Source organism: Scardinius erythrophthalmus (assembly GCF_964197995.2).
Source record: "Scardinius erythrophthalmus genome assembly, chromosome: 9".
Lineage (NCBI taxonomy): Eukaryota > Metazoa > Chordata > Actinopteri > Cypriniformes > Leuciscidae > Scardinius > Scardinius erythrophthalmus.
This window is the reverse complement of record NC_138229.1, coordinates 25936216-25961666: the sequence shown is the minus strand read 5'-3', so window position 1 is coordinate 25961666 and position 25451 is coordinate 25936216. Positions and strand designations below refer to the sequence as shown.

Genomic DNA, 25451 nt, shown 5'->3' with positions numbered 1-25451 from the left:
AGGAATAATGATTCACCGTTCTCTTTCATTGCATCTTTTTCAATATAGTGAATGCTGGTAACTGCCTGTTTCTTGACTGAGGCTGTCATTAGCGGAACATCTGAAGTCATACGTACATGTTAGAAATATTGAAACGATTACTTTTATTTTCGGTGAGATATCCTTTTATTTTGAATAAGAGTCTGTGACTTAGAGGTTAGAACTTTTATTTTGAAAATGCTAAAAACCGATGTGGCCTGCCACTGTTGGGCGTGGCCTGTCTTCATGTTTTCGTTGCATTGGTTGCTGCAGTGGCAAAACAAATCCAATGTTATATGTACATCTAACGTTATGTGCCGCGCGGCGTTTTCATTAGAAATTCACTGAGGTAAATAAATTAACGTTTATTTATTTTTTTACAGTCAGATGGTTATCATTTAATACGCCAGTATCATGATTTAGCGAATGAGATATTAATACATGTTTTTTTCTGTTGACTTGAAGTATATGTAGTTTTCTGTCTGTGGTGAGTTTGTGTTGTTTTGATGCTGTCACTAATTCCGCATGATGTTTTTGTTGTTTGCGTCACATAAACTGTCAGGTTTGTGAATCGCCTCGTACGGTCTGTAGGAAGGAAGGAGGAAGTGGAGTGGGTTTGCTGTTTGCGAGGAAAAGAAAGTAAACTCCTCCACATTTCTTTTCTGGATCATCGGGGTGAGTCAGCACAGCCCACGTGTTACCAAAACATGTGACTGTCGTTTGCTTAGATAAACTTCCTCTGAAGCAGCTGTCAGTCAACGATAATCAACCTTCACGCTGTTATTTCGTACTCACATGAAAACTTAGTTCCAGACTAAAACCCTTGTATACTTCTACATCACATTCTGACCTCAAGCATTCAGGTGTTTTTCTGTCCTGTAAAGGGTGGAGGAGTGGGAGAAGCTCGGGATGTTTGCCCGGAAAAACAAGCGAGCAGCGCCTAAAGGCCAAGGAGCAGCTGCAGCCAAACAGGTCAGTGTTCAGATGCTTTGCATATGATTGTCAGCTGTGAATGGTGTGAGGTAAAGCATCTTAAAGAGACAGTTCACTTAATAAAAGAAACCTGTCATTAATAGGCCACTAAACTGTACTAAATGACGACAAGTTTCATTTTTGGATGAACTAACCTTCATACAAGTTGTTTTCATTTTAAAGGGGCTGTGAGTTAGTTACCCTCAAATGAACTGTCCATCTCATGGTCGTAATAATGGGACTATTTGGATGATGTGACATGTAAGCTTTTGTTTCTTTGTAGATGGGACTGTTGCTTGATTTCAAGCCTGATGATATGATGGGTATGGAGGAAAATCTGGATGATCCAGCATTAGAAGCTGAATTTGCTGCCATTGTTGGGAAGAAACCCAATGCGGCTGCCAAGGGGAAAAAGGCTGGCAAAGGTGGGCATCATGATTCCTGTTTCTTTATTCGAAATTCATATCATGACATGAATACAGACTGTATCTGTTGCAGCCAAGAATTTGAAATATTATCACCTAATGGATTCTATAATGTACTCTTAATACATGTTGTGGTAGTGCCAAGGTCTGTATTACCTGGAGAGAGATGTACATTAGCATTCCCATTCATCTCAGTGGCTGTTGCTCGGCTGATGCAGAATCCCTCAGAATGACATAATGACAGGAAAATTACATAATGACAAAGCTGATTGGCTGACGTTTACACACATTCCTGGACAAAAATGGCCTTAAACACCAAAAGTGCTAAGCTTTGGAAAAGCAAATGCTCTATTTAAAAGGTTAGTTCACCCAAAAATTAAAATTCTGTCATCATTTACCCTCATGTCGTTCCAAACCCGTAAGACTTTCGTTCATCTTCGAGAAAAGAAAAAAAAAAGATATTTTTAATGAAATATCAGAGATTTCTGTCCCTCCATTGACAGCAATGCAACTACCACTTTGACGCTTCAAAAAGTTCATAAAGAGATCGTAAAACGAATCCATTTTAATTGAGCGATAAAGTCACATTTTTTTGAAGAAGAGACAATCGTTTTATATAATGAACAGATATACGGCGAATTCCACCCTTTTTTGCCCCCTTGAAGGACACTTTGGGAAGGGGACGCCATCTGTAGGAGCGTTCCAAAGTGAACAACTGAATCACTTCACAAAGGCCATGTTCTGCCCTTCAGAGTGAGTAGGGTATAGACCAGTTCACTTCCGACTGGAATGTACCATTTATAAGTCTTTAGTGAAAAACAAACAGAAGCTCAACCGAACCAGCTTGACACATGAGAACAAACCTCATTGGTTCTTGCCGAAGCTTAAACGTGCTGCGTATTGTGCGTAACACACAAGAATCCAACCTCATTGGTTCTCGCACATCAAGCGAACATGCTTGAGGTTCCGTTTATCATAACTGATGTGTGATTTGATGAATGTTTGTAAGATGTTGTTTTTTTCTAATCTAAAATTGGGGAAGACTATTCCATGCTAAGTTACTTTATCTACAGTATATGTGCAATTCTTGCTAATTTCCTGACCAGTGATTTGTGATTAAAATTGTGTATGTGTATATATACTGTAAATAACATTTGTGAACTGTACATGGCGACTTTTAGATGACCTTCCATTTTGGAAAGATGCTTTTTGCAGCCAAATGGTATAATTACAACATCTACTAGCAGGGACTAATTGTTTTATGGTAACCAGCCTTGACCCACCGGATAACGCTTCTATTGGCTGCCTTAATTGTCAGACTGGATGTTGGGAGCCTGAAGGTCTTGGAAATGTTTTGTTAACGTTTAAATGAATCTAACTTGGATTTTTATGTTCAAGCTCCATTACCAATGGAGGATATTGAAAAAATGGCGGAGGCCTGCATGAAAGACATTGAAGATGATGACGATGACAGTCTGGAGGAGGATGAAGACCTCTTGGTAAATGAAACCTGTGATTTCGCAGTTTCTAAGGTATCCCTCTCAGCACCTTCTGAATGTGTAACAATGAGTTTCTCTCACTAGGCCGAGCTGCAGGAAGTGGTTGATGAGGAGGAAACGGAAGACTCAGGTGCCGCAACCCCAACCTCCCCTGTTAGTGCGGAAACTCCTCCAGCAGAAACAACACCAGCAGCCCAGGTATCATCTCAGATTTATTTAGGAAGCTGTAATCATATTATCTTAGTACAGTTGTAATATCAAAGTTAGATTTAATCGTTTTTTTAAAGATATGTGTAGTTATTTTTGTGTGACACAAGTATGGTAATGGTAACCCATACTCAAAATTTGTGCTCTGCATTTAACTTATTAACCAACACACATTAGGAGCAGTGAGTAGTGAACACACACACATTCAAACCGTGGACACACATACACCTGGAGCAGTGGGCAGCCATTTTTGCTGCGGCGCCCGGGGAGCGATTGGGGGTCAGGTGCCTTGCTCAAGGGCACCTCAGTCATTTCATTTTATAAGAATCAAACCCGCAACCTTCGGTTTATCAGTCTGACACTCGAACCATTAGGCCACGACCGATTTTTAATTTTTTTTTATCATGTTGGTAATTCCATTGAATTGCTCATAGAGATTGAGCTCATATACGCTACCGTTCAAAAGTTTGGGGTCAATATATATTTTTTTTTTGTTAAAAAATTTATTTAACAAGGGTGCATTAAATTGATCAAAATTGACAGTAGTCCAGTTTTGAAGTTATTTACAATGTTACAAAAGATTTCTTTTTAAAATAAAAACATCCTGACAAAAATAAATAAAACTGTTTTAAACATTGATAACAATGAGAAATGTTTTGCCATCACAGTAAATATATTACATTTTAACATATATTAAAATAGAAAAGTTACTGTATTTCAGTTATTAGTACAATTACATTAGTTATTGTAATATTTTACAATATTACTGTTTTTACTGTAGTTTTGATCAAATAAATGCAGCCTTGGTGAGCATAAGAGACTTCTGTAAAAAAACATGCTATATTTATCAGCAATCATTTAAACTTTGGATGTAGAAAACTACACATTTTCATAACCAACTAGTAGGTGAGGAGTCTAAATGACTAGTTGGTCCTATGGAAGCCCTGTATAATATGGGTCTACCAAAGATAAGATGCATATTAATAGAAATCATAAAAAAAAAGGTTTTCACAGAATCTTAGTTACAGCTTAGTTAAAGTCTCTCCAGTTGTGACGTGTAGATTATTAATTTAAACATCTCAATCAATATAAGCTGTGTTTTTAAAGGATACAAGGCTTTTTTGAGGCTTTTTCACAACTTTTAATAATGACTTAAATGAGCTCATTGTTTCTGCCTTAAATTAATACATTGTTAGCTAACTGCGTGATTTGTGTTATGTACTTGGACACAGTCAGCTCTGATAACAGATCACTCTAAATTGTAAATGTAGACACATGCATTTTCTGTTAAGCTGCTTTTGAAACGTTATGTATTGTGAAAAGCGCTATACAAATAAATGTGAATTGAATTTTGTGTAAGTAATATGCCACTACATATGCTTTTTTTTTTCTCACAGGACACTAAGGTTTCTTCAGTTCCTGGGAGCATTGAACACACCTTAGAGGAGAGAATAAACCTGTATAGGATGGCTGTTACCAATGCCAAATCTGCAGGGGAAACCTCTAAAGCTCGGAGATATGAGAGAGGCCTCAAGGTCAGCGTGGATATAGTGTCACTGCTAAAACAAACAAGCAAACTTTGGATACAAGGAAATAACTCTTTTCATGATAATTGACGCTCTCATATTCTTGTTTAGACACTACAGACTATGCTGGCATCAGTGCGAAAAGGGGGGAAGATAGACGAAACTGAGATTCCCCCTCCAGTTGCGTGTGGAGCATCTGATGGCCCCAGTCGGCCCCCTGTCCCTGCAGTGTCACCTGACCAGCACGGGGAGAGTGACAGCGCTGTAGAGATCTCTCCCGTCTCCTCGGAAGCCGCCCCTGTTGTCATGGATCCAGCATTAAACAGTAGAGACGAGTCTTCCGGTGTAACGTCTCCAGCTTCACCGTCATCTCCAGAAGGGGAACACACAGGAACTGGCACTCAATTGCACTTAGGTCAGTCAAGTGCTTTTGTCGTAACGCAAAAGGAGAACATACACAACCGTTTAAAAGTTTGGGGCCATTTAGATGCTTTTCTTTCCTTAAAGGAATTAATACTTTAGAAAGGACACATTACATTTATCAAAAGTTACAGTAAATACATTTATAATATGACAAAAGTTTCTATTTTAAATAAATGCTGTTCTTCAGAAAATCCGGAAAAAAAGATTCTTGAGCACCAAATCAACATCATGTGACGCTGATCATTTGACGCTGAAGACTGGAGTAATGTTGCTGAAAATTCAGCTTTAACATCACTGGAATAAATTATATTTTAAAATATATGAACATGGAAAACAGTTATTTTAAATTATAAATTATATTTCACAATATTACTGGTTTTACTGTATTTCTGATCAAATAGATGTAGCCTTGGTGAGCATTAGAGACTTTTTGTGAAAATTCTTACTGACCCTAAACGTTTGAATGTTAGTGTAAAATCTTCAGAAATTCACATAACTTAAATTGTTATGCTGATATGCATTTTTTGGATGCGATTTTATCGTTATGAGATCATACCAATTTTTACCTTTTGATCAGTATTTTAATACAGACTTGTTCCCTACTTTTTTATTCATATTTGACAACAATTATGTGTATTTACTAGTGGATCTTATATTAGGCTTTTCTGGTTAATAAATGATTCCCTGCTGTCCAGTGTCCAACAACCCTAAAATGTGTTTATATTGATCATATCATTTGATTTGAATAATTTGTCATTTTCATTCATGGTAGTAGTCATAGTTCAATGTACAAATGCAAATGCAAAAAAAAAATAGAAAAAAAGTTATTGTTTTTGTTCATAGGGTCATCATGGCTGGATGTGGAAAGCAAACTATGTTGAAAATAAGGGTTTTCCCCCTGACTTACTAATTTAACTAAAAGTTTGACATTCTGCATAGCTGTTCTTGTAAAGAGCGCATTGTGGTTTTCTCTGCTCCTAAAGCAATCTCTACAGTAGGACAGCCCACTAAAGGCGTTCTGCTGGAGCGACAGAAAGAGTACAGGATGGCAGCTCTCAAGGCAAAACAAGCAGGAGAGATTGACCAAGCCAAAATGCATATAAAGGCCAGTAAGGTAAGATGTGGTTTCTATTCAAATCTATACAGCCATGTATTGCTAGGTCTGTGCTGTTAATTTCAAATAGTGGCATATATGTCCAAATTCAGCCTCCCCTCTCAGGGCTTGTCCTTAGTGTTCTTGTATTTTTGTTAATTGTACATTGTTGGAATTAGTTCATTAGTTTTACACAGTTGATATATGAAGAGATTTGCAAATGTAATTGTTTCTTTGTCATGGAAACTCTTTTGGTTTAATGTTTTGCACACTCCTGTAACAGACGTTGCTTTATACATGTATCACACCCTGTTAATGTGTCTTTTTCCGTTTTCTGCTCTAATGTGGAAATTTTGACTTAAACTTTCCAAAGACTTTGTAACTCAAAGACTTTACTGTTTTCAAGTACTGTTTCAATTCGTGGCATCAACCACTTCAACTATGTTGTCATGCAAGTTTGGATATTCTTCTTAACCAAGTGTCTTGTTCCCGTAAACCGTGATTTCTAATAACTCGCTTGTAACAAAAATGTGCTAAGTTATTTGGGGTATTCAAGACTTGTAGGAAGTAGACAAAGAAAAGCTCTATGTTGTTTGCTTGTTTGGCTCAGGGATTCGATACAGCAATTGAGGCTTTGGAGAAAGGCCAGCCGGTGGATGTGAGCTCCCTTCCGCCCCCTCTTTCTCAAGGTAAGAACTGAATTGTCATCAGTTAAGAGAATGATACTATATAAGCCATGACGTGTCACATATTTGTTATAAATTTCCAAGGCATGTAGCGTTATAGAGTAAAGGCTTAATTCTTTTCCACAGCATCCACTCAAGCCACACCTCAGACTGCAGTTAAAATCTCACCTTCAGCTCCTGGTTAGTACACCAAGTATTCTCAGAGACGGAGCATATTTATTTTTGTCTATGTTTTTGACACGGTCAGTTTTTGAAATGACAACCGCATTTACTTATAGGTGTCAGTCTCACTTGTCAACTTGTAGTAGCATCTCAAATATGAACGTGCAACGGGAGTCAAGCCAGAATTTTCTAACCAGTAACCATAGCGATCGTGACCAAAGTAATATCAAAGATGATAACGCCCATAAAACTGAGAAGTCTCATCACTTTTGACACTACAAAAGTCCAATCGAGCGGCGGCTTCATCGATTCACAATGAGAATGCAGTTGTGGATTTACTGGAGTTTGGTTCTAGAATGCGGTTGTCACTCCTGTAAAAAACTGAACTGTGTGTGAACTTAACTGTATTAATGACTTACTTGTAGTCTGATTATCGTCAAACCTGAATTACTGTATTTGCTTTCTCCTCGTCTCATTTTGAGTTTTTGTTATACCAGCAGATAGCGTTTCTGGCCCGGCTCAGCCCAAGACTGTTCTTGAAGCTCTGGAACAGAGGATGGCCAAGTACAAAGAGGCCTTCACACAAGCTAAGGCCAGCGGGGACGAGCGCAAAGCCCGCATGCATGACCGCATTGCTAAAGTTAGTAAAACTGTCAAAATGATGGTATATTGTCACCACTGAATGTCCTCAAAACGTTCAGTTTATCTTGCATTGTTTCCTTTTAAGAGTTTATCTGATTGTGTAAATCCGTTCAAGTTCATGTTAACATGCCACACCACATTTATTCATAGCGAGGTGTTTGCGCAGACTTGTTGATTTCACAGTATGTTCTTGTTTCTGTGGCCCACAGCAATACCAGGCTGCCATACGTGCCCATAAAGCAGGTCGACCTGTCAGTTATGACGAACTTCCAGCCCCTCCAGGTCAGTTGAGTAGTCTGACTCTTTTGTAGTAAAAAAGACCTTAGATATCTTAGACATTTTGCTAACATAGTTTTGTGTATATGTACACTACCGTTCAAAAGTTTTGGGTCAGAAAGAATGTTCAATGTTTTTGAAAGTCAATTTTAAAAAACTGTTTTCAATTTTAATATATCTTAAAATGTAACTTATTCCTGTGATGGCAGAGCTGAATTTCAGCATCATTACTCCAGTCGTCAGTGTCACATGATCCTTCAGAAATCATTATGATGATTAGCAGCTCAAGAAATATTACTTATTAATGTTAAAACAGTTGTGTTGCTTTAATATTTATTATATTCTGTGGTGAATATAAAGATCAGCATTTTTTAAAGGGGTGGTAAAATGCCCCTTTCACAAGATGTAATCTCTGATGTTCCCAGAGTGTGTGTGTGAAGTTTTAGCTCAAAATACCCCACAGACATTTTTATATAGCATGTTAAAGTTGTCACTTTTTGAAGGTGAGCAAAAACGCCTCGTTTTGTGTCTGACACACGGGGCGGAGCTACAACAGCTTGTATCCTTTTACTTCACACAGACATGCACTGGAAATTTCAAAAACTTTTAGCCTTTTATGTTCAAAAGTCAGAAAGATGGAGAGACTCAAGAAGAAGTGACAATATGTAGACAACATTTCTGAATGGTAGCTTATGTGTAGTTATCTTCTAGTCATTGATTAGCATATTCTGTCTTGATAATCTATAAATCACGTTCCCGGGGGCGGGGTTTATGTAAATTTTAGGGTTGGTGATGTCACTAACCCGGCAGGAAGCTCGTGTAGTCCCTACCAGCCGTTTGTTGTAGTCCTTAAAAAGCGATTTCTTTAAAAGCAAATATCTCCCTTTGCTTTGAACTTTGAGCGTTGTAACTTTGCAGATGTTGCTTATGCTCAAACAGCAACATTACACACTAACTAAAGTTAGAAAAGTGAAATCATATTCAACCACCCCTTTAAGTGGGAATCTTTAATGCCAGACATTTAATTCATACAGTTGAATTCATACATTTATGAATGTCATTTAGTCAACATGCATAATTCATACATTTAGTTATGTTAACACATACAGGCTTGAAGAAAGTATGTTTCTTTAAAATAAAAAAAATACAAATTCTTGAATGATATGCATGCTGAGAAAACTGAGGAAACATATTAAATTAAAGCGTTCCCTATAGGCTTTCCTCCAATCCCAGGCCAGAAGGCCGCTTCTCCAGACCAGGGATTGGCTGCTGTCCTGGAAACTGCCAATAAGCTGACATCTAATGAAGCTGATGATGGTGAAGAGGAAGATGAAGAGGAGAAGGTACTTTCCTAAATTCTGTAGCAGTTCTTACAAGTTCTCTTTTTTCTTTCTTTTTTAAAGAAGTGACCATAATGTTATTTGATTTCTAGGTTAAGGCTCCAAAAGCAGTAGACCAGAAGAAGCCCACTCTTGCAGTACAGCCTACAGTACAGGAGCCCAAGAGGACGCCTTCACCTTCCCCAGACAGAACATCCAAAAGAGGAAGCGTGCCTGACACCGGTAGAGTTGTGTTTTAAGATGGCCTGTTAATTGATGCTGTTGTATTCATAACCGATTAATGTGAGAAGTGTACGCAAAATCCCTGTCAAACGTATAGAGGTTACACGTTTACTTCATGATTTGACTCGATTACAATTCAGAGGGTAACAGTTATAAAACGATCAGATTTTTCCCATCGGTTTATGTTCACATAAGACGTAACCGACACTCATATCGCACTGTTACCTCTGTTCTACAGCAAGCACGTCCTGCACTTTATTTTCTCATTCATGTATATTCTTTTCGTAAAAACCGAAACATCAGATGCAAATGCTTTGCTCCCTAAGGACACATTCAACTTTTCTTTATATATATATCTCTACAAACAGGTTTAAATCTGGTTATTGTCTCCTCAGCTCAGCAGCAGCTGGAGTTTCTGGAGGGCCTCAGAAAGCAGTACATGAAAGCAGCGCTGCAGGCAAAGCAGAAGAACGACCTAGAGCAGGCCAAGACCCTCCTGCGCACAGCAAAGGGTTTGGACCCCATGATAGAAGCCACCCGCAGTGGCAAGACTGTGGATGTAAGCAAGGTAACCGCACTGTGTCCCTGTTTTTATAACAAGTTCTATAAATTGCCCCTATTGTGCTTTTTAAAGTTGCTGGTTTTGTCTCCTTCAATAAGTTTACATGCATCCAAGGTCAAAAAACACCTTTTTTCCCTTTTTTTTTCAATTTATAATAAATTGCAGCGTCACCTCTTTTCTCACTGTCTCTAAAACGGTTTGATAAAGCATTCAGTCTTCCTAAACCCCTTCTTTCCGAGAGTCTACTCTACTCTGATTGGTCAGATGGCCCAGTCTGTTGTGATTGGTCTACTGCTTACAGCGCGTGTCAGAAACCAAAGTCTGACATTTCAGCTCCTGGTCTTCCTCAGCACTTATATACACAGTGACAGTGAACAGTTACAATGGCTTCAGTTTTACCGTATCGGTTTCAAGTCCTCATCCTTCGGAAGTAGACTTGCTTTTGCAGCGCAGAAAACGGTGTCTTCTCAACATGTCGACAACATGAACCAAACTCTTCCAGGTCTCAGCTGCAACTACAGTGTTTGAGGGCGGGTCGAAGTAGACTTTTGCAGGTAGCCATTATGCATGAAAACCATTATGCAAGTTTGTTACAAACCTACTTCGTACAGGAAGTAAGACCGGAATTACTGACAACTCCGGTCAGAATCGGTTCTTTCTTTCGGGGGTCAATAACTCCACTTATCTTTGAAACTTTGTGCAGACCTTTTACATTCACAAACCGCTATATTACACACTACATGAAAGGTAATACCTGAAAAAGCATAGTAGGGGCACTTTAACAAATCCATAATGAATTAATAATCAGCTTTTATGCTTCAGTTGCCTTCACCGCCTGGAGATGAGGACGAGGACTTTATTCTAGTCCATCACAGTGATGTTCAGATCTCAGAGAAGGCTGAGGAGGTCTACACTCAACTCACCAAACTACTCAAAGAGCAACATGAGGTAACAGGAAGGTGGTGAAATTATGAAGTAACAGAGAGAATGGATCTGTGCCAAAACCTAGTGAGCTGCCTTTGCTGTCTACTGCCTACATAGGCAACTACCTTTGAACTGGTTCTGAAATGAAAGTGAATGAATTTGAACACGTTGTATGTGCACGCCAATAGCTTCTCTTCTGATTGCAAAGGTTTGATATTAATTTGCCGTTCAACAGATTGATACTCTAATAAACATAAAAATACATAGTGGGTAAAACAGTCGAGTTATAATCAATAAAAGTATATTTATAGTCAATATTTCACAAATATCACTCACAAGAAACATGCTACACTTGATTCCAACATAATTTGCTATTAGCATGTTGCTATGCAAACAACAATATATTAAACAAAAATAAACATCAGGTACAATTTATTATTCAGTATAAGTATATTTATAGTCCATATTTCACAGGCGACATTGTGCTCGCATGCTATACAGTTGATTTTAATAGAGTTTGATATTAGCATGTTGCTAAGTTAACAACTAAACTCTACTATACTACATAAAAATACATATTGGGTAAAATAGTCAATATATATTCAGTTTAAGTATTTTTAAAGTCAATTTTCCACATCGTGCTCACAAGAAGCGCATGCTATTTTGTTGATTTTAGTTGAGTTTGATGTTAGCATGTTGCTAAGACTCTAATTAGAATAAAAATACATATTAAAAAAATTATTTACTATAAATAAGTGTTTATAATCAATATCTTGCTTCGTCTAATGATTTTTTCCACTGAGCTTGTAACAGAGCATTCTGGGATAGCATTTCAATTGGGAGCACACCTGTGATTCCCTTAAAATGTTGTCTGAGTAGGTTGCTCACTAGGTTTTGGGACAGGACCTTTAAGAGGATGTGGATATGTGAGTAGGACATGTTTCCTTTCTTCTTCAGAAATGTGTGACATACTCCAAGCAGTTCACACACATGGGGAATGTTGCAGAAACAACCAAGTATGTATCGCATCAATGCCCCAATTTCAGTAAATCAAATTCAAGCGATTTCAACTGGCATTTCATTTATTCCCATTTTCCCTCTTTTAGATTTGAGAAGATGGGTGAACAGTGTAAAAAGAGCCTGGAGATTCTTAAACTGGCGCAGAACAGGGGGCTTCAGCCTCCTAAACATCACTTTGAGGAGAGAACATATCGCACTGTCAGGTCTGACACTCTTTCTGCAGATCTCACATTAATAAAAAAATAAAAGCCCAATACAGTTTCTTGATGTAAAGATCTTCTACAGGAAGCACCTCTGTTCACTACTGTTCAACACTACCATCAGGGGAAATGTAAGAAGTTTCATCAAATATCATTTTCTTTTAGGATCTTTCCGGAGCTCAGTAGCACAGACATGGTTGTGGTCATTGTTAGAGGGATGAACCTTCCTGCTCCCTCTGGTAAGCTTTAAACATCTGGTCTTGAAAAATGAAACTAAACAAATGTATATGTATGCATATATTTTATCCAAAGTGACTTAGAGTGCATTTAAGGCATAAGTTTTTTAGTATGAGTGTCGCCTGGGAACTTCCGGGTTGAGTAACAGGAACTTAAATAAAATTTCAAACAAATAATGCAATCTTTAATAACTTCATACTAGTAAGGAAGTATCTTGCTTTTAAAGTCTTCCCCTCTGCTTCTTTTGAAAGGTGTTGCAACAAATGACTTGGATGCCTACGTTAAGTTTGATTTCCCATACCCCAGTACAGTGAGTATTAGTTCTCTAGGCTTCATTTTACCCTGTCATCCATTTTAGTTTATTTATGACTGTCTCTGTTCACTTTAGGATCAACCTCAGAAATATAAAACATCAGTCATCAAAAATACCAACAACCCAGGTAAAATGTTTAACTATTCATTTTTGTATCATTAAATAATTGGTATTATACAGTACTGTTTAAATTTTTTTTTTTTTTTTTTTTTTTTTTTTTATATAATTATCTTAAGCTCACCAAGGCTGCATTAATTTAATCAGTAAAAACAGTAATAGTGTTAAATACTATTACAATTAAAAAACCTTTCCATTTTAATCAATGTAAAAATATAATTAAAAAAATCAATCTTAAGCTTATTTTTGTCAAAACCATGATAAAAAAAAAAACATATTTCAATATTAGAAATTTCCCAAAGAACAGCACTTGAAATAGAAATATTTTGTAACATTGTCTTTACTGTCACTTTTGATCAGTTTAATGCATCCTTGCTGAATAAAAGTAATACAAGTATTTTTAAAAATTTACTGACAATAAATTGTGATTGCATTGGTTAATATATAACATCTGCGGCCTCCTCATATAATTATACATAATTATTTATATATACAGTGTGTGTATATATAATTTATAATATAATATATATATAATATAATATATTATATATATTTATATACTTATTTATATTTATATTTATATACTTTATAATATATTATATATATATATATATATATATATATATATATATATATATATATATATATATATATACAGTGAGGAAAATAAGTATTTGAACACCCTGCTATTTTGCAAGTTCTCCCACTTAGAAATCATGGAGGGGTCTGAAATTGTCATCGTAGGTGCATGTCCACTGTGAGAGACATAATCTAAAAAAAAAAATCCAGAAATCACAATGTATGATTTTTTAACTATTTATTTGTATGATACAGCTGCAAATAAGTATTTGAACACCTGACAAAATCAATGTTAATATTTGGTACAGTAGCCTTTGTTTGCAATTACAGAGGTCAAACGTTTCCTGTAGTTTTTCACCAGGTTTGCACACACTGCAGGAGGGATTTTGGCCCACTCCTCCACACAGATCTTCTCTAGATCAGTTAGGTTTCTGGGCTGTCGCTGAGAAACACGGAGTTTGAGCTCCCTCCAAAGATTCTCTATTGGGTTTAGGTCTGGAGACTGGCTAGGCCACGCCAGAACCTTGATATGCTTCTTACAGAGCCACTCCTTGGTTATCCTGGCTGTGTGCTTCGGGTCATTGTCATGTTGGAAGACCCAGCCTCGACCCATCTTCAATGCTCTAACTGAGGGAAGGAGGTTGTTCCCCAAAATCTCGCAATACATGGCCCCGGTCATCCTCTCCTTAATACAGTGCAGTCGCCCTGTCCCATGTGCAGAAAAACACCCCCAAAGCATGATGCTACCACCCCCATGCTTCACAGTAGGGATGGTGTTCTTGGGATGGTACTCATCATTCTTCTTCCTCCAAACACGTTTAGTGGAATTATGACCAAAAAGTTCTATTTTGGTCTCATCTGACCACACGACTTTCTCCCATGACTCCTCTGGATCATCCAAATGGTCATTGGCAAACTTAAGACGGGCCTTGACATGTGCTGGTTTAAGCAGGGGAACCTTCCGTGCCATGCATGATTTCAAACCATGACGTCTTAGTGTATTACCAACAGTAACCTTGGAAACGGTGGTCCCAGCTCTTTTCAGGTCATTGACCAGCTCCTCTCGTGTAGTTCTGGGCTGATTTCTCACCTTTCTTAGGATCATTGAGACCCCACGAGGTGAGATCTTGCATGGAGCCCCAGGCCGAGGGAGATTGACAGTCATGTTTAGCTTCTTCCATTTTCTAATGATTGCTCCAACAGTGGACCTTTTTTCACCAAGCTGCTTGGCAATTTCCCCGTAGCCCTTTCCAGCCTTGTGGAGGTGTACAATTTTGTCTCTAGTGTCTTTGGACAGCTCTTTGGTCTTGACCATGTTAGTAGTTGGATTCTTACTGATTGTATGGGGTGGACAGGTGTCTTTATGCAGCTAACGACCTCAAACAGGTGCATCTAATTTAGGATAATAAATGGAGTGGAGGTGGACATTTTAAAGGCAGACTAACAGGTCTTTGAGGGTCAGAATTCTAGCTGATAGACAGGTGTTCAAATACTTATTTGCAGCTGTATCATACAAATAAATAGTTAAAAAATCATACATTGTGATTTCTGGATTTTTTTTTAGATTATGTCTCTCACAGTGGACATGCACCTACGATGACAATTTCAGACCCCTCCATGATTTCTAAGTGGGAGAACTTGCAAAATAGCAGGGTGTTCAAATACTTATTTTCCTCACTGTATATATATATATATATACAAATTAATAGATTATTATGCAATAATGACAATCTGACTATATTGTCCTGCTTTATACACAGATACTTAAACAAACAAATAAATAGACATGAATATATAAAAATTGAGATTTTATTATATGAGGAGACCACAATGTGATAGGAGAGTGCAGGAAATCAGTTGGCTGGGAGTATACAGTTATACAGTTGTTTAGTGATCATTATACGAAAATGTTTGACTGCAGATCACCAAAATGAAGTATTATAGAAAGCCATGTAATTAATATTTGCTGCTGAAGTTGAATTATTTGTTGTCTTTGCAGAGTATAACCAGAGCTTCAAACTGAACATCAACCGTAACCACCGTGGCTTCAGGAGAGTTGTACAGTCTAAAGGCCTGAAGCTGGAAGTGCTGCACAAAGGGTGAGTGTTTCTCAGACAACAATTATCTCCAAATAATCCTAAATTTAGGATATTTACTAAAATTATAGTACTTAGTTTCTTTAAGTTTCATTTGTATTGGAGGGACCCACAGGTCTAGAGAAACATCTGACCTGTGCTGGCCTGATTGAACTCTGTGACTGCTGTGGTGCATGCTGGGTCAGTGTGAGTAGGTGGAGCTGAGCTTCACACTGACCTCTTTGTCTTGTGACAGTGGCTTCCTGAGGAGCGACAAGCCGGTAGGAACAGCCCACCTCAAACTGGAGAAACTGGAAGCTGAAAGTGAAGTGAGAGAAATAGTGGAGGTGAGCAGGGCTGTTTTTGAATAGCATGTGCGTAGGAGCTGGAGACGAGAGTGCACACACCAGATGTGATAGCAAACGTGTGTTTAACAGATGAACTTGAACTAAAATGGGACATTCACACACCATGAACACCCATCACCATGTTTACATTTGTGCATTGGCCTCATTTGTGTGTGCAGCTTATGGATGGGCGAAAGGCCACAGGCGGTCGTCTGGAGGTGAAGGTGCGTCTCAGAGAGCCACTGGGTGGGCAGGACCTTCAGACGGTCACCGAGCGATGGGTGGTGTTAGAGGAGCCACAGGTTAGTGCTACTGTCTGCTTAATGACTCATTTCTTCCTGTTTTCTTGCTATTAAAAATGGTTAGCATCACACTTGCCAAAAATGTTAACATTAAAGGAGACCTATCATGCAAAATTAACTTTTATGGGAGTTTGCACACAGATGTGTGTCCGCAGTATCTGTAAACAATCAGCCTATAATGGTAGAAATCCACCCACTCAAACAACAACAAAAGTTGTTTCTGAAAGATTTTTTAGATTAACATGACTAGTCGATGAGTTGAATCAACTTAACTCCACAACAACTACATAAATGTGTCTACTAACCATTCGGAAACGCCCAGTTGCATTCTAAAAGTTGGAACTTTTTCTAGAGTCTCTCCATCAGTGTCTGACTCTGGTTCGACTATGTATATATATTTGAATATCTAAGGCTGAACACCACTAAACTACTGACAATTTCTGGCTTTTTAGCTGTGTGAGATTCTCAAGTTTTGTTGTTGCCGGAGTATCTAAAGCATGAGCTGTAATGGCTTTGCCCTCTTCTGGAAAGGGGGCGGGGAGCAGCAGCTCATTTGCATTTAAAGGGACACACAAAAACGCTGTGTTTTTGCTCACACCCAAATACGGGACAAATTTGACAAGCTATAATAAATGATCTGTGGGGTATTTTAAGCTGAAACTTCACAGACACATTCTGGGGACACCAGAGACTTATATTACATCTTGTGAAAAGGGGCAAAAAGAGTAAAAGGTCCGCTTTAAGATATGAGGTCATTCAAGGTGCATCATACAAAGTTCATGACACAAAGGAAGATATGAAAATATATCTGTGTTATATGAAAATATTAGTGGAAAAATTAAAAACACTTGTCAGATTACACATCATAACTTTTTTTTTCTGGTGAAACAAAGGCCTGTGTGTTTAATTGGACCACTTTATAATGATACGTGAAGAAAATAGGACAGCAATATATTGCTATTGCATATTAACATTATTACTTCTATTACTACTACTTATAGTAATTATTAAGAATATTATTATTATTATCACCAACAACGACAATAATATAATTATAGTAATTTACTAATTGATATATTACTATTATATAAAATTCCTGTTGGCCAAAAAGTGGACCAAAAACTTTTTTATATTAATTAATGAAAATTAATAAAAAATATTATTATTGTCATTTTTTTCAGGTTCAGTGTGAATAAATGCTTGTTCTGTATGTATTAATCTTACACAAACTACAGTATGTTTCCATCCTTCTATTTTTATGTGAATTTTGGGATATCGAATAAAAAAACGCTACATAATTTCAAAAAATGTGCATAAAACATATACGCTCAATTGAGGCAGATTAAAAAAAAAGATCCGATAAGAAGTGCGTGATCTAAGATGGAAATGCCTTACCAAATAAATCCTGGACACACAACAAAAAGCTTGCATGATTTTGCCTTAAAAACAGAGGATGTGATTGGATAGCTGGCTTAAAGGAGAACTTGGTAACTTTTTTTAACTTAATAAAACTGTCTAGAAATCATTTGGATGGTTAAACAACCTGTTTTGGTGATTTTGGTGACTTTCCCCGCTCCCCCCAGCGTTCCCAGGCGGAAAACCAACCTTGCAACTTGGGGACTACCGTCCCGGCAAGATAGAAATGGGAATTCTCGTGAGAAACGAGAACGAGAACAAGAACGAGCGCGAAACACGAATTGCTTTACGGCAATTCGACATAAACACACACGCATGTATGATGTATTACCAGATTACCCACCTCGGTAGACATAGCTCCACACGATTCAGTTGGCTTGCTCCGATCAAAACAAACGCACATGAGCAGCGGTAGAGAGGGGGAGGAGGCCGCCGCAAGTGAGTTTTTTACGACCGTGTTGTGAAATATACGCCCCCCCCACAGCTGTAGGGGGAGCTCGTGGGGAAAACATGCGACAACAAAAGAGAAAATCAGCGAAGAAGTGACTAGAGTTCGCTAGAGTTGCCGAGTTCTCCTTTAACCAGTGGACCAATTTCTTTGCACAGCATCTCAGATGTTGGTTTAGTCATTCTGAAATGCCATCAAAATGGTTGGGCATAATTAGCTCCCAGAAGTGTCCCACACGAGAACGTTCCCAAACACCAGGCATCCGCCTCCGAGCGCAAGATAACACGACAGCTTTTATCGCGTTCCGTCTGCACGCTTTAAGGCTCAAGCCGTTTGTGATGTATTGAAAAAGAGCCACAGTGGCTTTCCTAATTGCCACGATTTCTCAGTTTTCTTGAGCTCATGGGATGGAAACGGCTTTATTTGCAAATGTTTTATGCGATATAGCAATTTTAAGCATGTTAAATTTGCAACTTTGGATGGAAACAGCTACTGTAAGTTACATCAAATAATGAAATCTGTATGACAACTAATTCATGATTCTGAGTTATTTGGTTTTGACGGTCATCTGTTGTCTGTGTTAGGTACTGCTGTAACTGACACTGTGATTTCCTCTTCACAAAGTAAGAAAGTTTGCTCTGCTTCTAATGACAGATGCATTCTCACATTCGTGCCCCACCTCACCTCACCTCACAGTGGATTTTTCTTTCAGGTCTCGGCGGGTTTATCAGAGCAGATGAAGGTATGGACGGTGAAAGCTCAACAGTGCCGCTAGCCTTGGGTACAAACCAAGCGATTGAGATCGCGAGGAACTTTTCTCAAGCCGTTCACAGACCGACATGGTAACTGACAGAGACCGTTAGCTTGTTTTGTTTTTTTATCAGGGTAAAGAGGTTGGACCAGGATGTAACAGTTGGGGTGGTGATTAAAAACACAAGAGATATTATTAAAAGGAGCGGGAAAATTTGCACAGACTTACGTGAGATTGATATGCCTTTTAAATGGGCCTTTTGAGATAGATTGCTCACCCCAACTGGTACATTAAGCCATTGAAGCTGAAGCCAATGAGAGCTAACTCTTTTTTTTTTCTTTTTTTTACTGCTCTGGGATGCACTTATGCACTAATGCCAAAGTAATCACTGCTGCTGCAGTAAGATGAATGACTTAATCTGTTCTCCCTTAAACCAGAACCTGTTCCTGTCGTATCTCCAATACTAATGTATGACTGCTATGCAAATGAGTTCTATGCGACCAGCTATGCAAAAAGGTTTGAGTTTGAATCCCAAACATTCTGTCAGACATTTCAAAACTTGTTTACACCCTATGTGAATACACAGCATTGTTTATACAGATAGGCCGTGCTAAAGTACTGCTGTTAAATATCATATTCCTTATGAATACCATTAAAGCCATAAACCAGATATTACTAGATGAACCAGATGTAAATTATTCATCAAATGTTCTGAATAGTCTATTTTTTAATGTCTGCTTCAGTGGGTAATCGAGTGAGTGGTACCATGTTTGAAAATTGTTGAAAATGTATATATAATTTTTTTTTTTTTTTTTTAAAGCTTTTTTTCAGCACTTTGCTGATAATCACTCAGACTAGAACTGGTGCTGTAAGATTTGAGTACACACCCTCTGATCAGAAGAGCCAGTTTATTTAGCAATAAGTTAAGTTAGCAAAAGTTGACAAGTTAGCAAAGGTAGATTTTCGAGCGATTCTGCTTTGTTTTATTTATATATATAAAATGACCCTTACATAATTTATGAGAAAAATCGTTTAGTTACTCCTCTTCTTGCCCTTTACTAGTCGCTCATAGTAGGCACTTGATCCACGTTTAGTCAATGTTTACATTGTGGTCTAGTGCGCACTTAAAGGGACAGTTCACCCAAAATTAAAAATGATGTCATTTACTCACCCTCAAGTTGTTCCAAACCTAAATGAATTTCTTTTTTTTCTGCTGAACACAAAATATATTTTAAAGAATGTCTATAACCAAACAGTTGATGACCCCATAGTATTTTTTTCTTTTTTTTTGTTACTCATACTCTTTAAAATATATTCTTTCATGTTCAGCAGAAGAAAAATTCTACAGGTTTAGAACTTTAGGGTGAGTAAATGACAGAATTAAAAATTTTGGGTGAACTATCCCTATAAATTGTTATATTCAGACAGACACGATATCTTTTGATTTCACTTGCCAAAGAAACAGCTTAGCTTTGTAACATTTAGTTACAAGTTCAAAAATACCTCAGTTTTGGCCCATTTATATTGTGGTGTGTTGAACTGACTGACATTTGGCTATTAAGTGTGGACAATGTGCGATCTAGAGCCATCAGACTAGTTCTTACTCTGTCCGTTCATTTCAGTTACAGATGTTCCCATCTCATGTGAATTGTGAGGTTTAGCACTTGTCCCAGACCGAGCTGGTTTAAATTGCACTGTCAGTGTCTATTCTTCATTAAGTGGTTATTTTATCCATCGCTAGGTTTATCTTTAAAAAAAACGGACTCAATTGTCTGGTCATGTTACACATGCCATAATGTTTCACTTTAGTCATGCTGTTCTCAATGCATCTTTCCCTGCAGAATCTGCCATGTAATGTATTTTCATTTCACACCAAGTTTGTGAATCTGTTAATGTTTTGTTATTAAACAAGAGAAACAAAGATCTGTAGCTCCTGATATTTCTTGATTACTTTTAATGGAAACTGTTAATATAAAAAATTAGTTTTCAGTTTTATGTACAACCAAGACGTTTTTGTATATTCAACAGGTTTGATAAAGAATGCTTTTATTGACATTTGTAGTGTACAATAAAGAAAGGTGGTATATTTTTCCTTTTCTTTTTTTGGCTTTGAATACATTGCAAATTTATTTGCATTCCCCCACCCCCATGTCAGGTTTTAACAGCGATTAATCACAGATCAAACCAATAGTATGTAAAACTGAGCAGATCGTCCTTTGAAATGCTGTCAAAATGCAAAGATCTTCAGAGAATTACAAGTTCTCGTTTGTTTCAGCATGCATGCTGTTACTCTTTGGGCCGGCCAAAAAAACGAAACAAAAAAAATGGAAAAAGGCTATGGTTAACAAAATATATAAATGTCAAAATATACAATACTGCACATCTAGCAAAACAATGGCAAAGGTGGATACAGGGAGTAACAAAAGGCTGTTTTGAACAGTGTTTATGGAAAAACAATACAGACTTCATGTGATGCCATTTATTTTTCATGAACAGTCTGCTTCCAAAGCTGTCGGCACTCTTCACCAAAGCCAGAAGCGCATGCTTTGTCTCAACTGTTGACCTGCTAATAAAGGGCTGTGCTGTGGATCTTCATATCAGCTGCTGTCCTCATTCATGCGTGGGCCATCTGATGTAATCAACCATATCTGAGAGTCGTTATGCAAAACCATCCCACCTTTACTTTGAAGATGAACTACAGTTTGATTGTCCTGTCAAAATACTACTTCAGCTGAAGTCTAGTTAGCTAAAGAGGGCTTGTTAAAACACTCTGAGGTCACAATGTCTACATCAGTTTAGATATGATTGACAATCTAGTTGACCTTTGGAATGTCTTGATGGACGTATCATGAAATTTTAAGGCAAAAGCCCTTTTCTTTTAAAACGTCATCCACAGTGATTTCCCAAATTCCAAGCGCTCCTTATATTGGTAGTTTTCCATTTTGGAAAAATTCCATAATTAGCTAGCTAACCGTTGTAGTAATCAATTTTCTCCATGTGAGTGAAAAATCAATACAAAAAGTTCATTAAAATAATAACTCCTGATTCTTCTATCTAATACCACATTACATCAGTCAAAAAAAATACAACAGGCTGAATTAGGGAATCTCCTGTTTATCTAAAGCAGGACTCCATACTGACAAACGTGACAGGGAAGCTATTGGCTCCTAAAATGAAATTTCTGAACCGATAAACTGAAACCGCTCGATAAAAATGGTTGTTTTGAAGAGCTTCAAGTTCATAATTGAGAACTGACTTGCAGTTAAAGGGATAGTTCACTTTGAAATAAAATTTTGGTATGTTTTAGCTTACCTCAAGGGCATCCAAGATGTAGGTGTCTTTTTTTCCGCAGTAGTTTCAATTTTGATATTTTTAGGTCAAACCGTTCTTGTCTGTCAGTCATATAATGCAGGTCTATGGTCACTGTCTCAAAGAGCATGCACAGAGTCCAAATTAAAACAATTCCCCATCGTCCAAATTAAACAATTCCCCATCGTAAGTACACATTGATGGCCTAAGACACGAAAGAGCGGTTTGTGTGAGAAAACGACCAGTATTTATTTCGTTTTTACCTCTTATACACAGCCACGTCCAAGTGATCTGAGGGCGCGCGCGCATCCTGCTGTGTGACGTGTGCGCAGACTGGTGCATAGATATATATACACTAGATGTCGCATTAAAGAGATGTCGCCTTCGTTTTCTCACACAAACCGCTCGTTTCGTGTCTTAGGCCATCAATGTGTACTTACGATGGGGAATTGCTTAATTTGGACTCTGTGCATGCTCTTTGAGATAGTGACCATAGACCTGCATTATATGACTGACAGACAAGAACGGTTTGACCTAAAAATATCAAAATTGAAACTACTGCAGAAACAAAGACACCTACATCTTGGATGCCCTTGAGGTAAGCTAAAACATACCAAAATTTTATTTCAAAGTGAACTATCCCTTTAAGTGAAACCTTTGCTAACTCTGCAACAGCTCTGAATGATTCACTGACAGAATCTGATTAAACATGCTAACTCTCGATAAACTCGTTCTCAAGAATCATTTGTGCGTGAATCACGGATCGTGCTTAGCAAACAACACTGACGTGCCCTCTAAAGTTGTAATTAACTAACGGCACCTCACAAAATTATATATAACGAAACAAAGCCCTAAAGGGACATGGTGATGTGAAAAAAGTTTTTTTTGTGCGTTCTCTTGCAAAAGTACTGCGCTCCCCAAGAAACTTTGCATTCGTGCGCAAAGTGCTTGCATTCTCTCGCAAAAAGTATTGTGTTCACCCGAAAATCTTTGCATTCACTCGCATCACAAAAGCATTGAAATATAGTTTATAGTATACAAAAGTTTTGAGAGCATTCTTGGGGGGAACAAAAAAGTTTTGCAAGAAAATGCATAAACATTTAAAGATCATTTTTTACGGGGCTCCGTACGAAACTGATACACACAAAAACACTCATAAGAGTAGCAAATTTGTATTTTGTCACATTTGCGATTATCCTAGAATCAGTCTGGAGCCCTGCTTAAAGCACATTGATAATGGTCTATAGAAGGACATAAAACATGATTAAAAAGTGCGGTCACATTTACAGTTTCACAAGCAAAATCCAGCCATTTCTATAGGATTCCACGCAATCAGAATTTTGCGTGAGGGCGAAAGATTTCCCCACACATTACTCACAGATTCTAGACAGTCAGACGGATTTACCATGTTGACCAACAGCAAGTTGCTTGGTTTGTACGTGAGCTGTGCTTCATATAATACTACAATATTAAAAATAGACCTTATTTGCTCGCGAAATCCCTCTAATGTGACCAGACCTTAACACAGTGAAAAACTAACAGAGTTAATGGCCCCAACCCAACTAACAGCTGAATTAAAGGCTTCCAAACCACATACCAAAATCCAAACTTTCCTCATTAATGAATATAGCATTCATCTCTGAATAATACTTAAATATCAGTACTCTCCTTCTATTTCCTAACGATGGCTTTATATCCCGTGCACTGCATTGCTATTCCTTACACAATCCTTTATGTAATAACATGTTAAAAACATTGGCGGAACACTAAATGAACATGGGCCACTAAAAAGGGTGAGAGAAGAGATGGGACAGGATGCTAAATGCAGCGGCCCAGAAAAATAACGTAATATTTCATCCTCGATCACGGTCCAAACCAATGCAGAATAAAAGCTTTATTGGTCTGAGACCTTCAGTCGTGTCAAAACCTGCCATTATGTGGAACTTGAAGTTGTAGTTGAATTCCTGAAGGCCGCTTGAAATTATTGTTCGATCGTATTGTCTCATAATAATAATAAAGTCAGTGACAGAGGTCCTTTCTTGATACTTGTAACAGCAACTTAATCGTCAACATTCCTAATACTGTTCCACAATCTTTCCGCTACCATGCCAAGCAGTCCATCTCTGAGGAAGCTACATTGTTTTAGCTTTGGAGCAGTTTTATCTCACCAAAAAAACAAAAACAAGGTCCATATTCATGAAATAAAGCATCTGGTGATTCATAAAGCTTAGAGGCGAAACCGAAGCTCATTCTTCGTTTCTTATTGAGGCCCAGGCACTGTGCACCAGAAACAATTTCGTAGACCAAACCTTCCCTCTACAGTCCCTCTCTTGGACAACATCAACATCTGAACAGTCTCCATTAGGGCTGAGTGTGTAGAGCGCCCTCTTGTGTTTCAGGAGCTTAGTGTTGCTACAATGGTTCTGAAGAGATCGAATTCAGGGTCGCCACCCCTTTTGACTCAACAGGGCCAATGGTTTCCACAGTGGAGTTGAGAAGAAAGGAAAGAGAGCACCACGTTCAGCGGGGCTGGGCAGAGGGCGTCCCAGTGGAGATGGTGCATAGGTGGTATGGAGGACGTGTTCCTACACAGCTTTCAGGCTCTTTGAAGTGCAAATGAGAGAGAAAGAGAGAGCGAGCGAGTGATGAGGGACTCGAGCTGGTGGGAGGCATGAGTCTGAGACTGGACGGATTCCTTCCTTTTAAGAGATGATCTCCAGGATGTAGAAGATGAGCTCCATCACCACAGGCCCCTCACTTAGCTGGCAGGCCCCACTGTGGATCACTGGGATGAGGGCGCTGTCTAGATCGCTCAGGTACTGGGGGAGCAGCGGCTGACCGTTACTGCCTGCTAGGTAGCCCACCTGTAAGACATTTCAGAGTAAGCCTGGAGGAGTCATCTTAACTTGACTGAGGCTACATTTACATTAGTCTTTTGATGAAATCTGAGAAATTTCTGTCCCTCCATTGACAGCTACGCAACTACCATTTTGACGCTTCTAAAAGTTCATAAAGAGATTGTAAAACTAATCCATATGAATTGGTTTAGTCCAAATATTCTGAAGAGACACGATCACTTTATACGATGAACATATGGGATTTAGGTTATTCACATTTAAACATTGAATAATAACAACTAATAATAATAACAAATAATAACAACAGCAAACAAAAACAGAAGCTTAACCGAAACTGCTTGATGCCTGAGAGCAAACCTCTTAACTGCCGGTTTCACAAAGATAGACTTTGACTATGGCTTAGATATAGTAGATAGTCAGACTTCAGATAGACATCTAAATCAGACCGTTGCACAAAGCACTTAAGACTCTGACTATCTTAAGTAGGACTACACTGCAATGC

At 38.1% G+C, this 25451-nt stretch overlaps 2 protein-coding genes across 6 annotated transcripts in view; one reads left to right on the top strand and one right to left on the bottom strand.

The window, feature by feature from the left end:
* Positions 1-218: 218 nt before the first annotated feature.
* On the top strand, positions 219-20868 carry cc2d1b (coiled-coil and C2 domain containing 1B). 4 transcript variants are annotated; one of them, XM_081373981.1, is made up of 27 exons: positions 219-367; positions 581-693; positions 903-990; positions 1274-1415; positions 2814-2914; positions 2999-3112; positions 4519-4656; positions 4759-5062; positions 6054-6184; positions 6774-6852; positions 6976-7029; positions 7509-7651; positions 7863-7935; positions 9145-9272; positions 9362-9491; positions 9887-10059; positions 10876-11001; positions 11935-11993; positions 12084-12200; positions 12363-12436; positions 12686-12744; positions 12823-12874; positions 15443-15542; positions 15775-15865; positions 16045-16167; positions 18616-18654; positions 18744-20868. In XM_081373981.1, exons 3-26 carry the CDS (start codon positions 928-930, stop codon positions 18625-18627), a joined length of 2586 nt encoding a protein of 861 aa, XP_081230107.1. In that variant the 5' UTR covers positions 219-367; positions 581-693; positions 903-927; the 3' UTR covers positions 18628-18654; positions 18744-20868. The 4 variants fall into 4 exon arrangements, with proteins under 4 accessions (XP_081230107.1, XP_081230109.1, XP_081230108.1 ...); XM_081373983.1 differs by having other exon boundaries at positions 278-367; positions 7512-7651; XM_081373982.1 differs by lacking the exons at positions 219-367; positions 581-693 and having other exon boundaries at positions 760-990.
* The window catches only part of zfyve9a (zinc finger, FYVE domain containing 9a), a 34573-nt gene continuing 27882 nt past the window's right edge, over positions 18761-25451 (bottom strand). Inside the window, exon 19 of one of the 2 annotated variants that reach the window (XM_081373979.1) lies at positions 18761-24955. In XM_081373979.1, coding sequence (XP_081230105.1) covers positions 24794-24955 — 162 coding nt within the window. In that variant the 3' untranslated portion in view covers positions 18761-24793. The remainder of the gene's footprint in view (positions 24956-25451) is intronic. The other variant, XM_081373978.1, reaches the window with a different exon arrangement.

Excerpts from the sequence above, each read along its gene's own strand:
- cc2d1b (XM_081373981.1), top strand. The coding sequence starts at position 928 with ATGTTTGCCCGGAAAAACAAGCGAGCAGCGCCTAAAGGCCAAGGAGCA. Across the intron at positions 6,853-6,975 it reads TCCGCCCCCTCTTTCTCAAG|CATCCACTCAAGCCACACCT; the intron begins GTAAGAACTGAA and ends TCTTTTCCACAG. Across the intron at positions 12,437-12,685 it reads GAACCTTCCTGCTCCCTCTG|GTGTTGCAACAAATGACTTG; the intron begins GTAAGCTTTAAA and ends TTCTTTTGAAAG.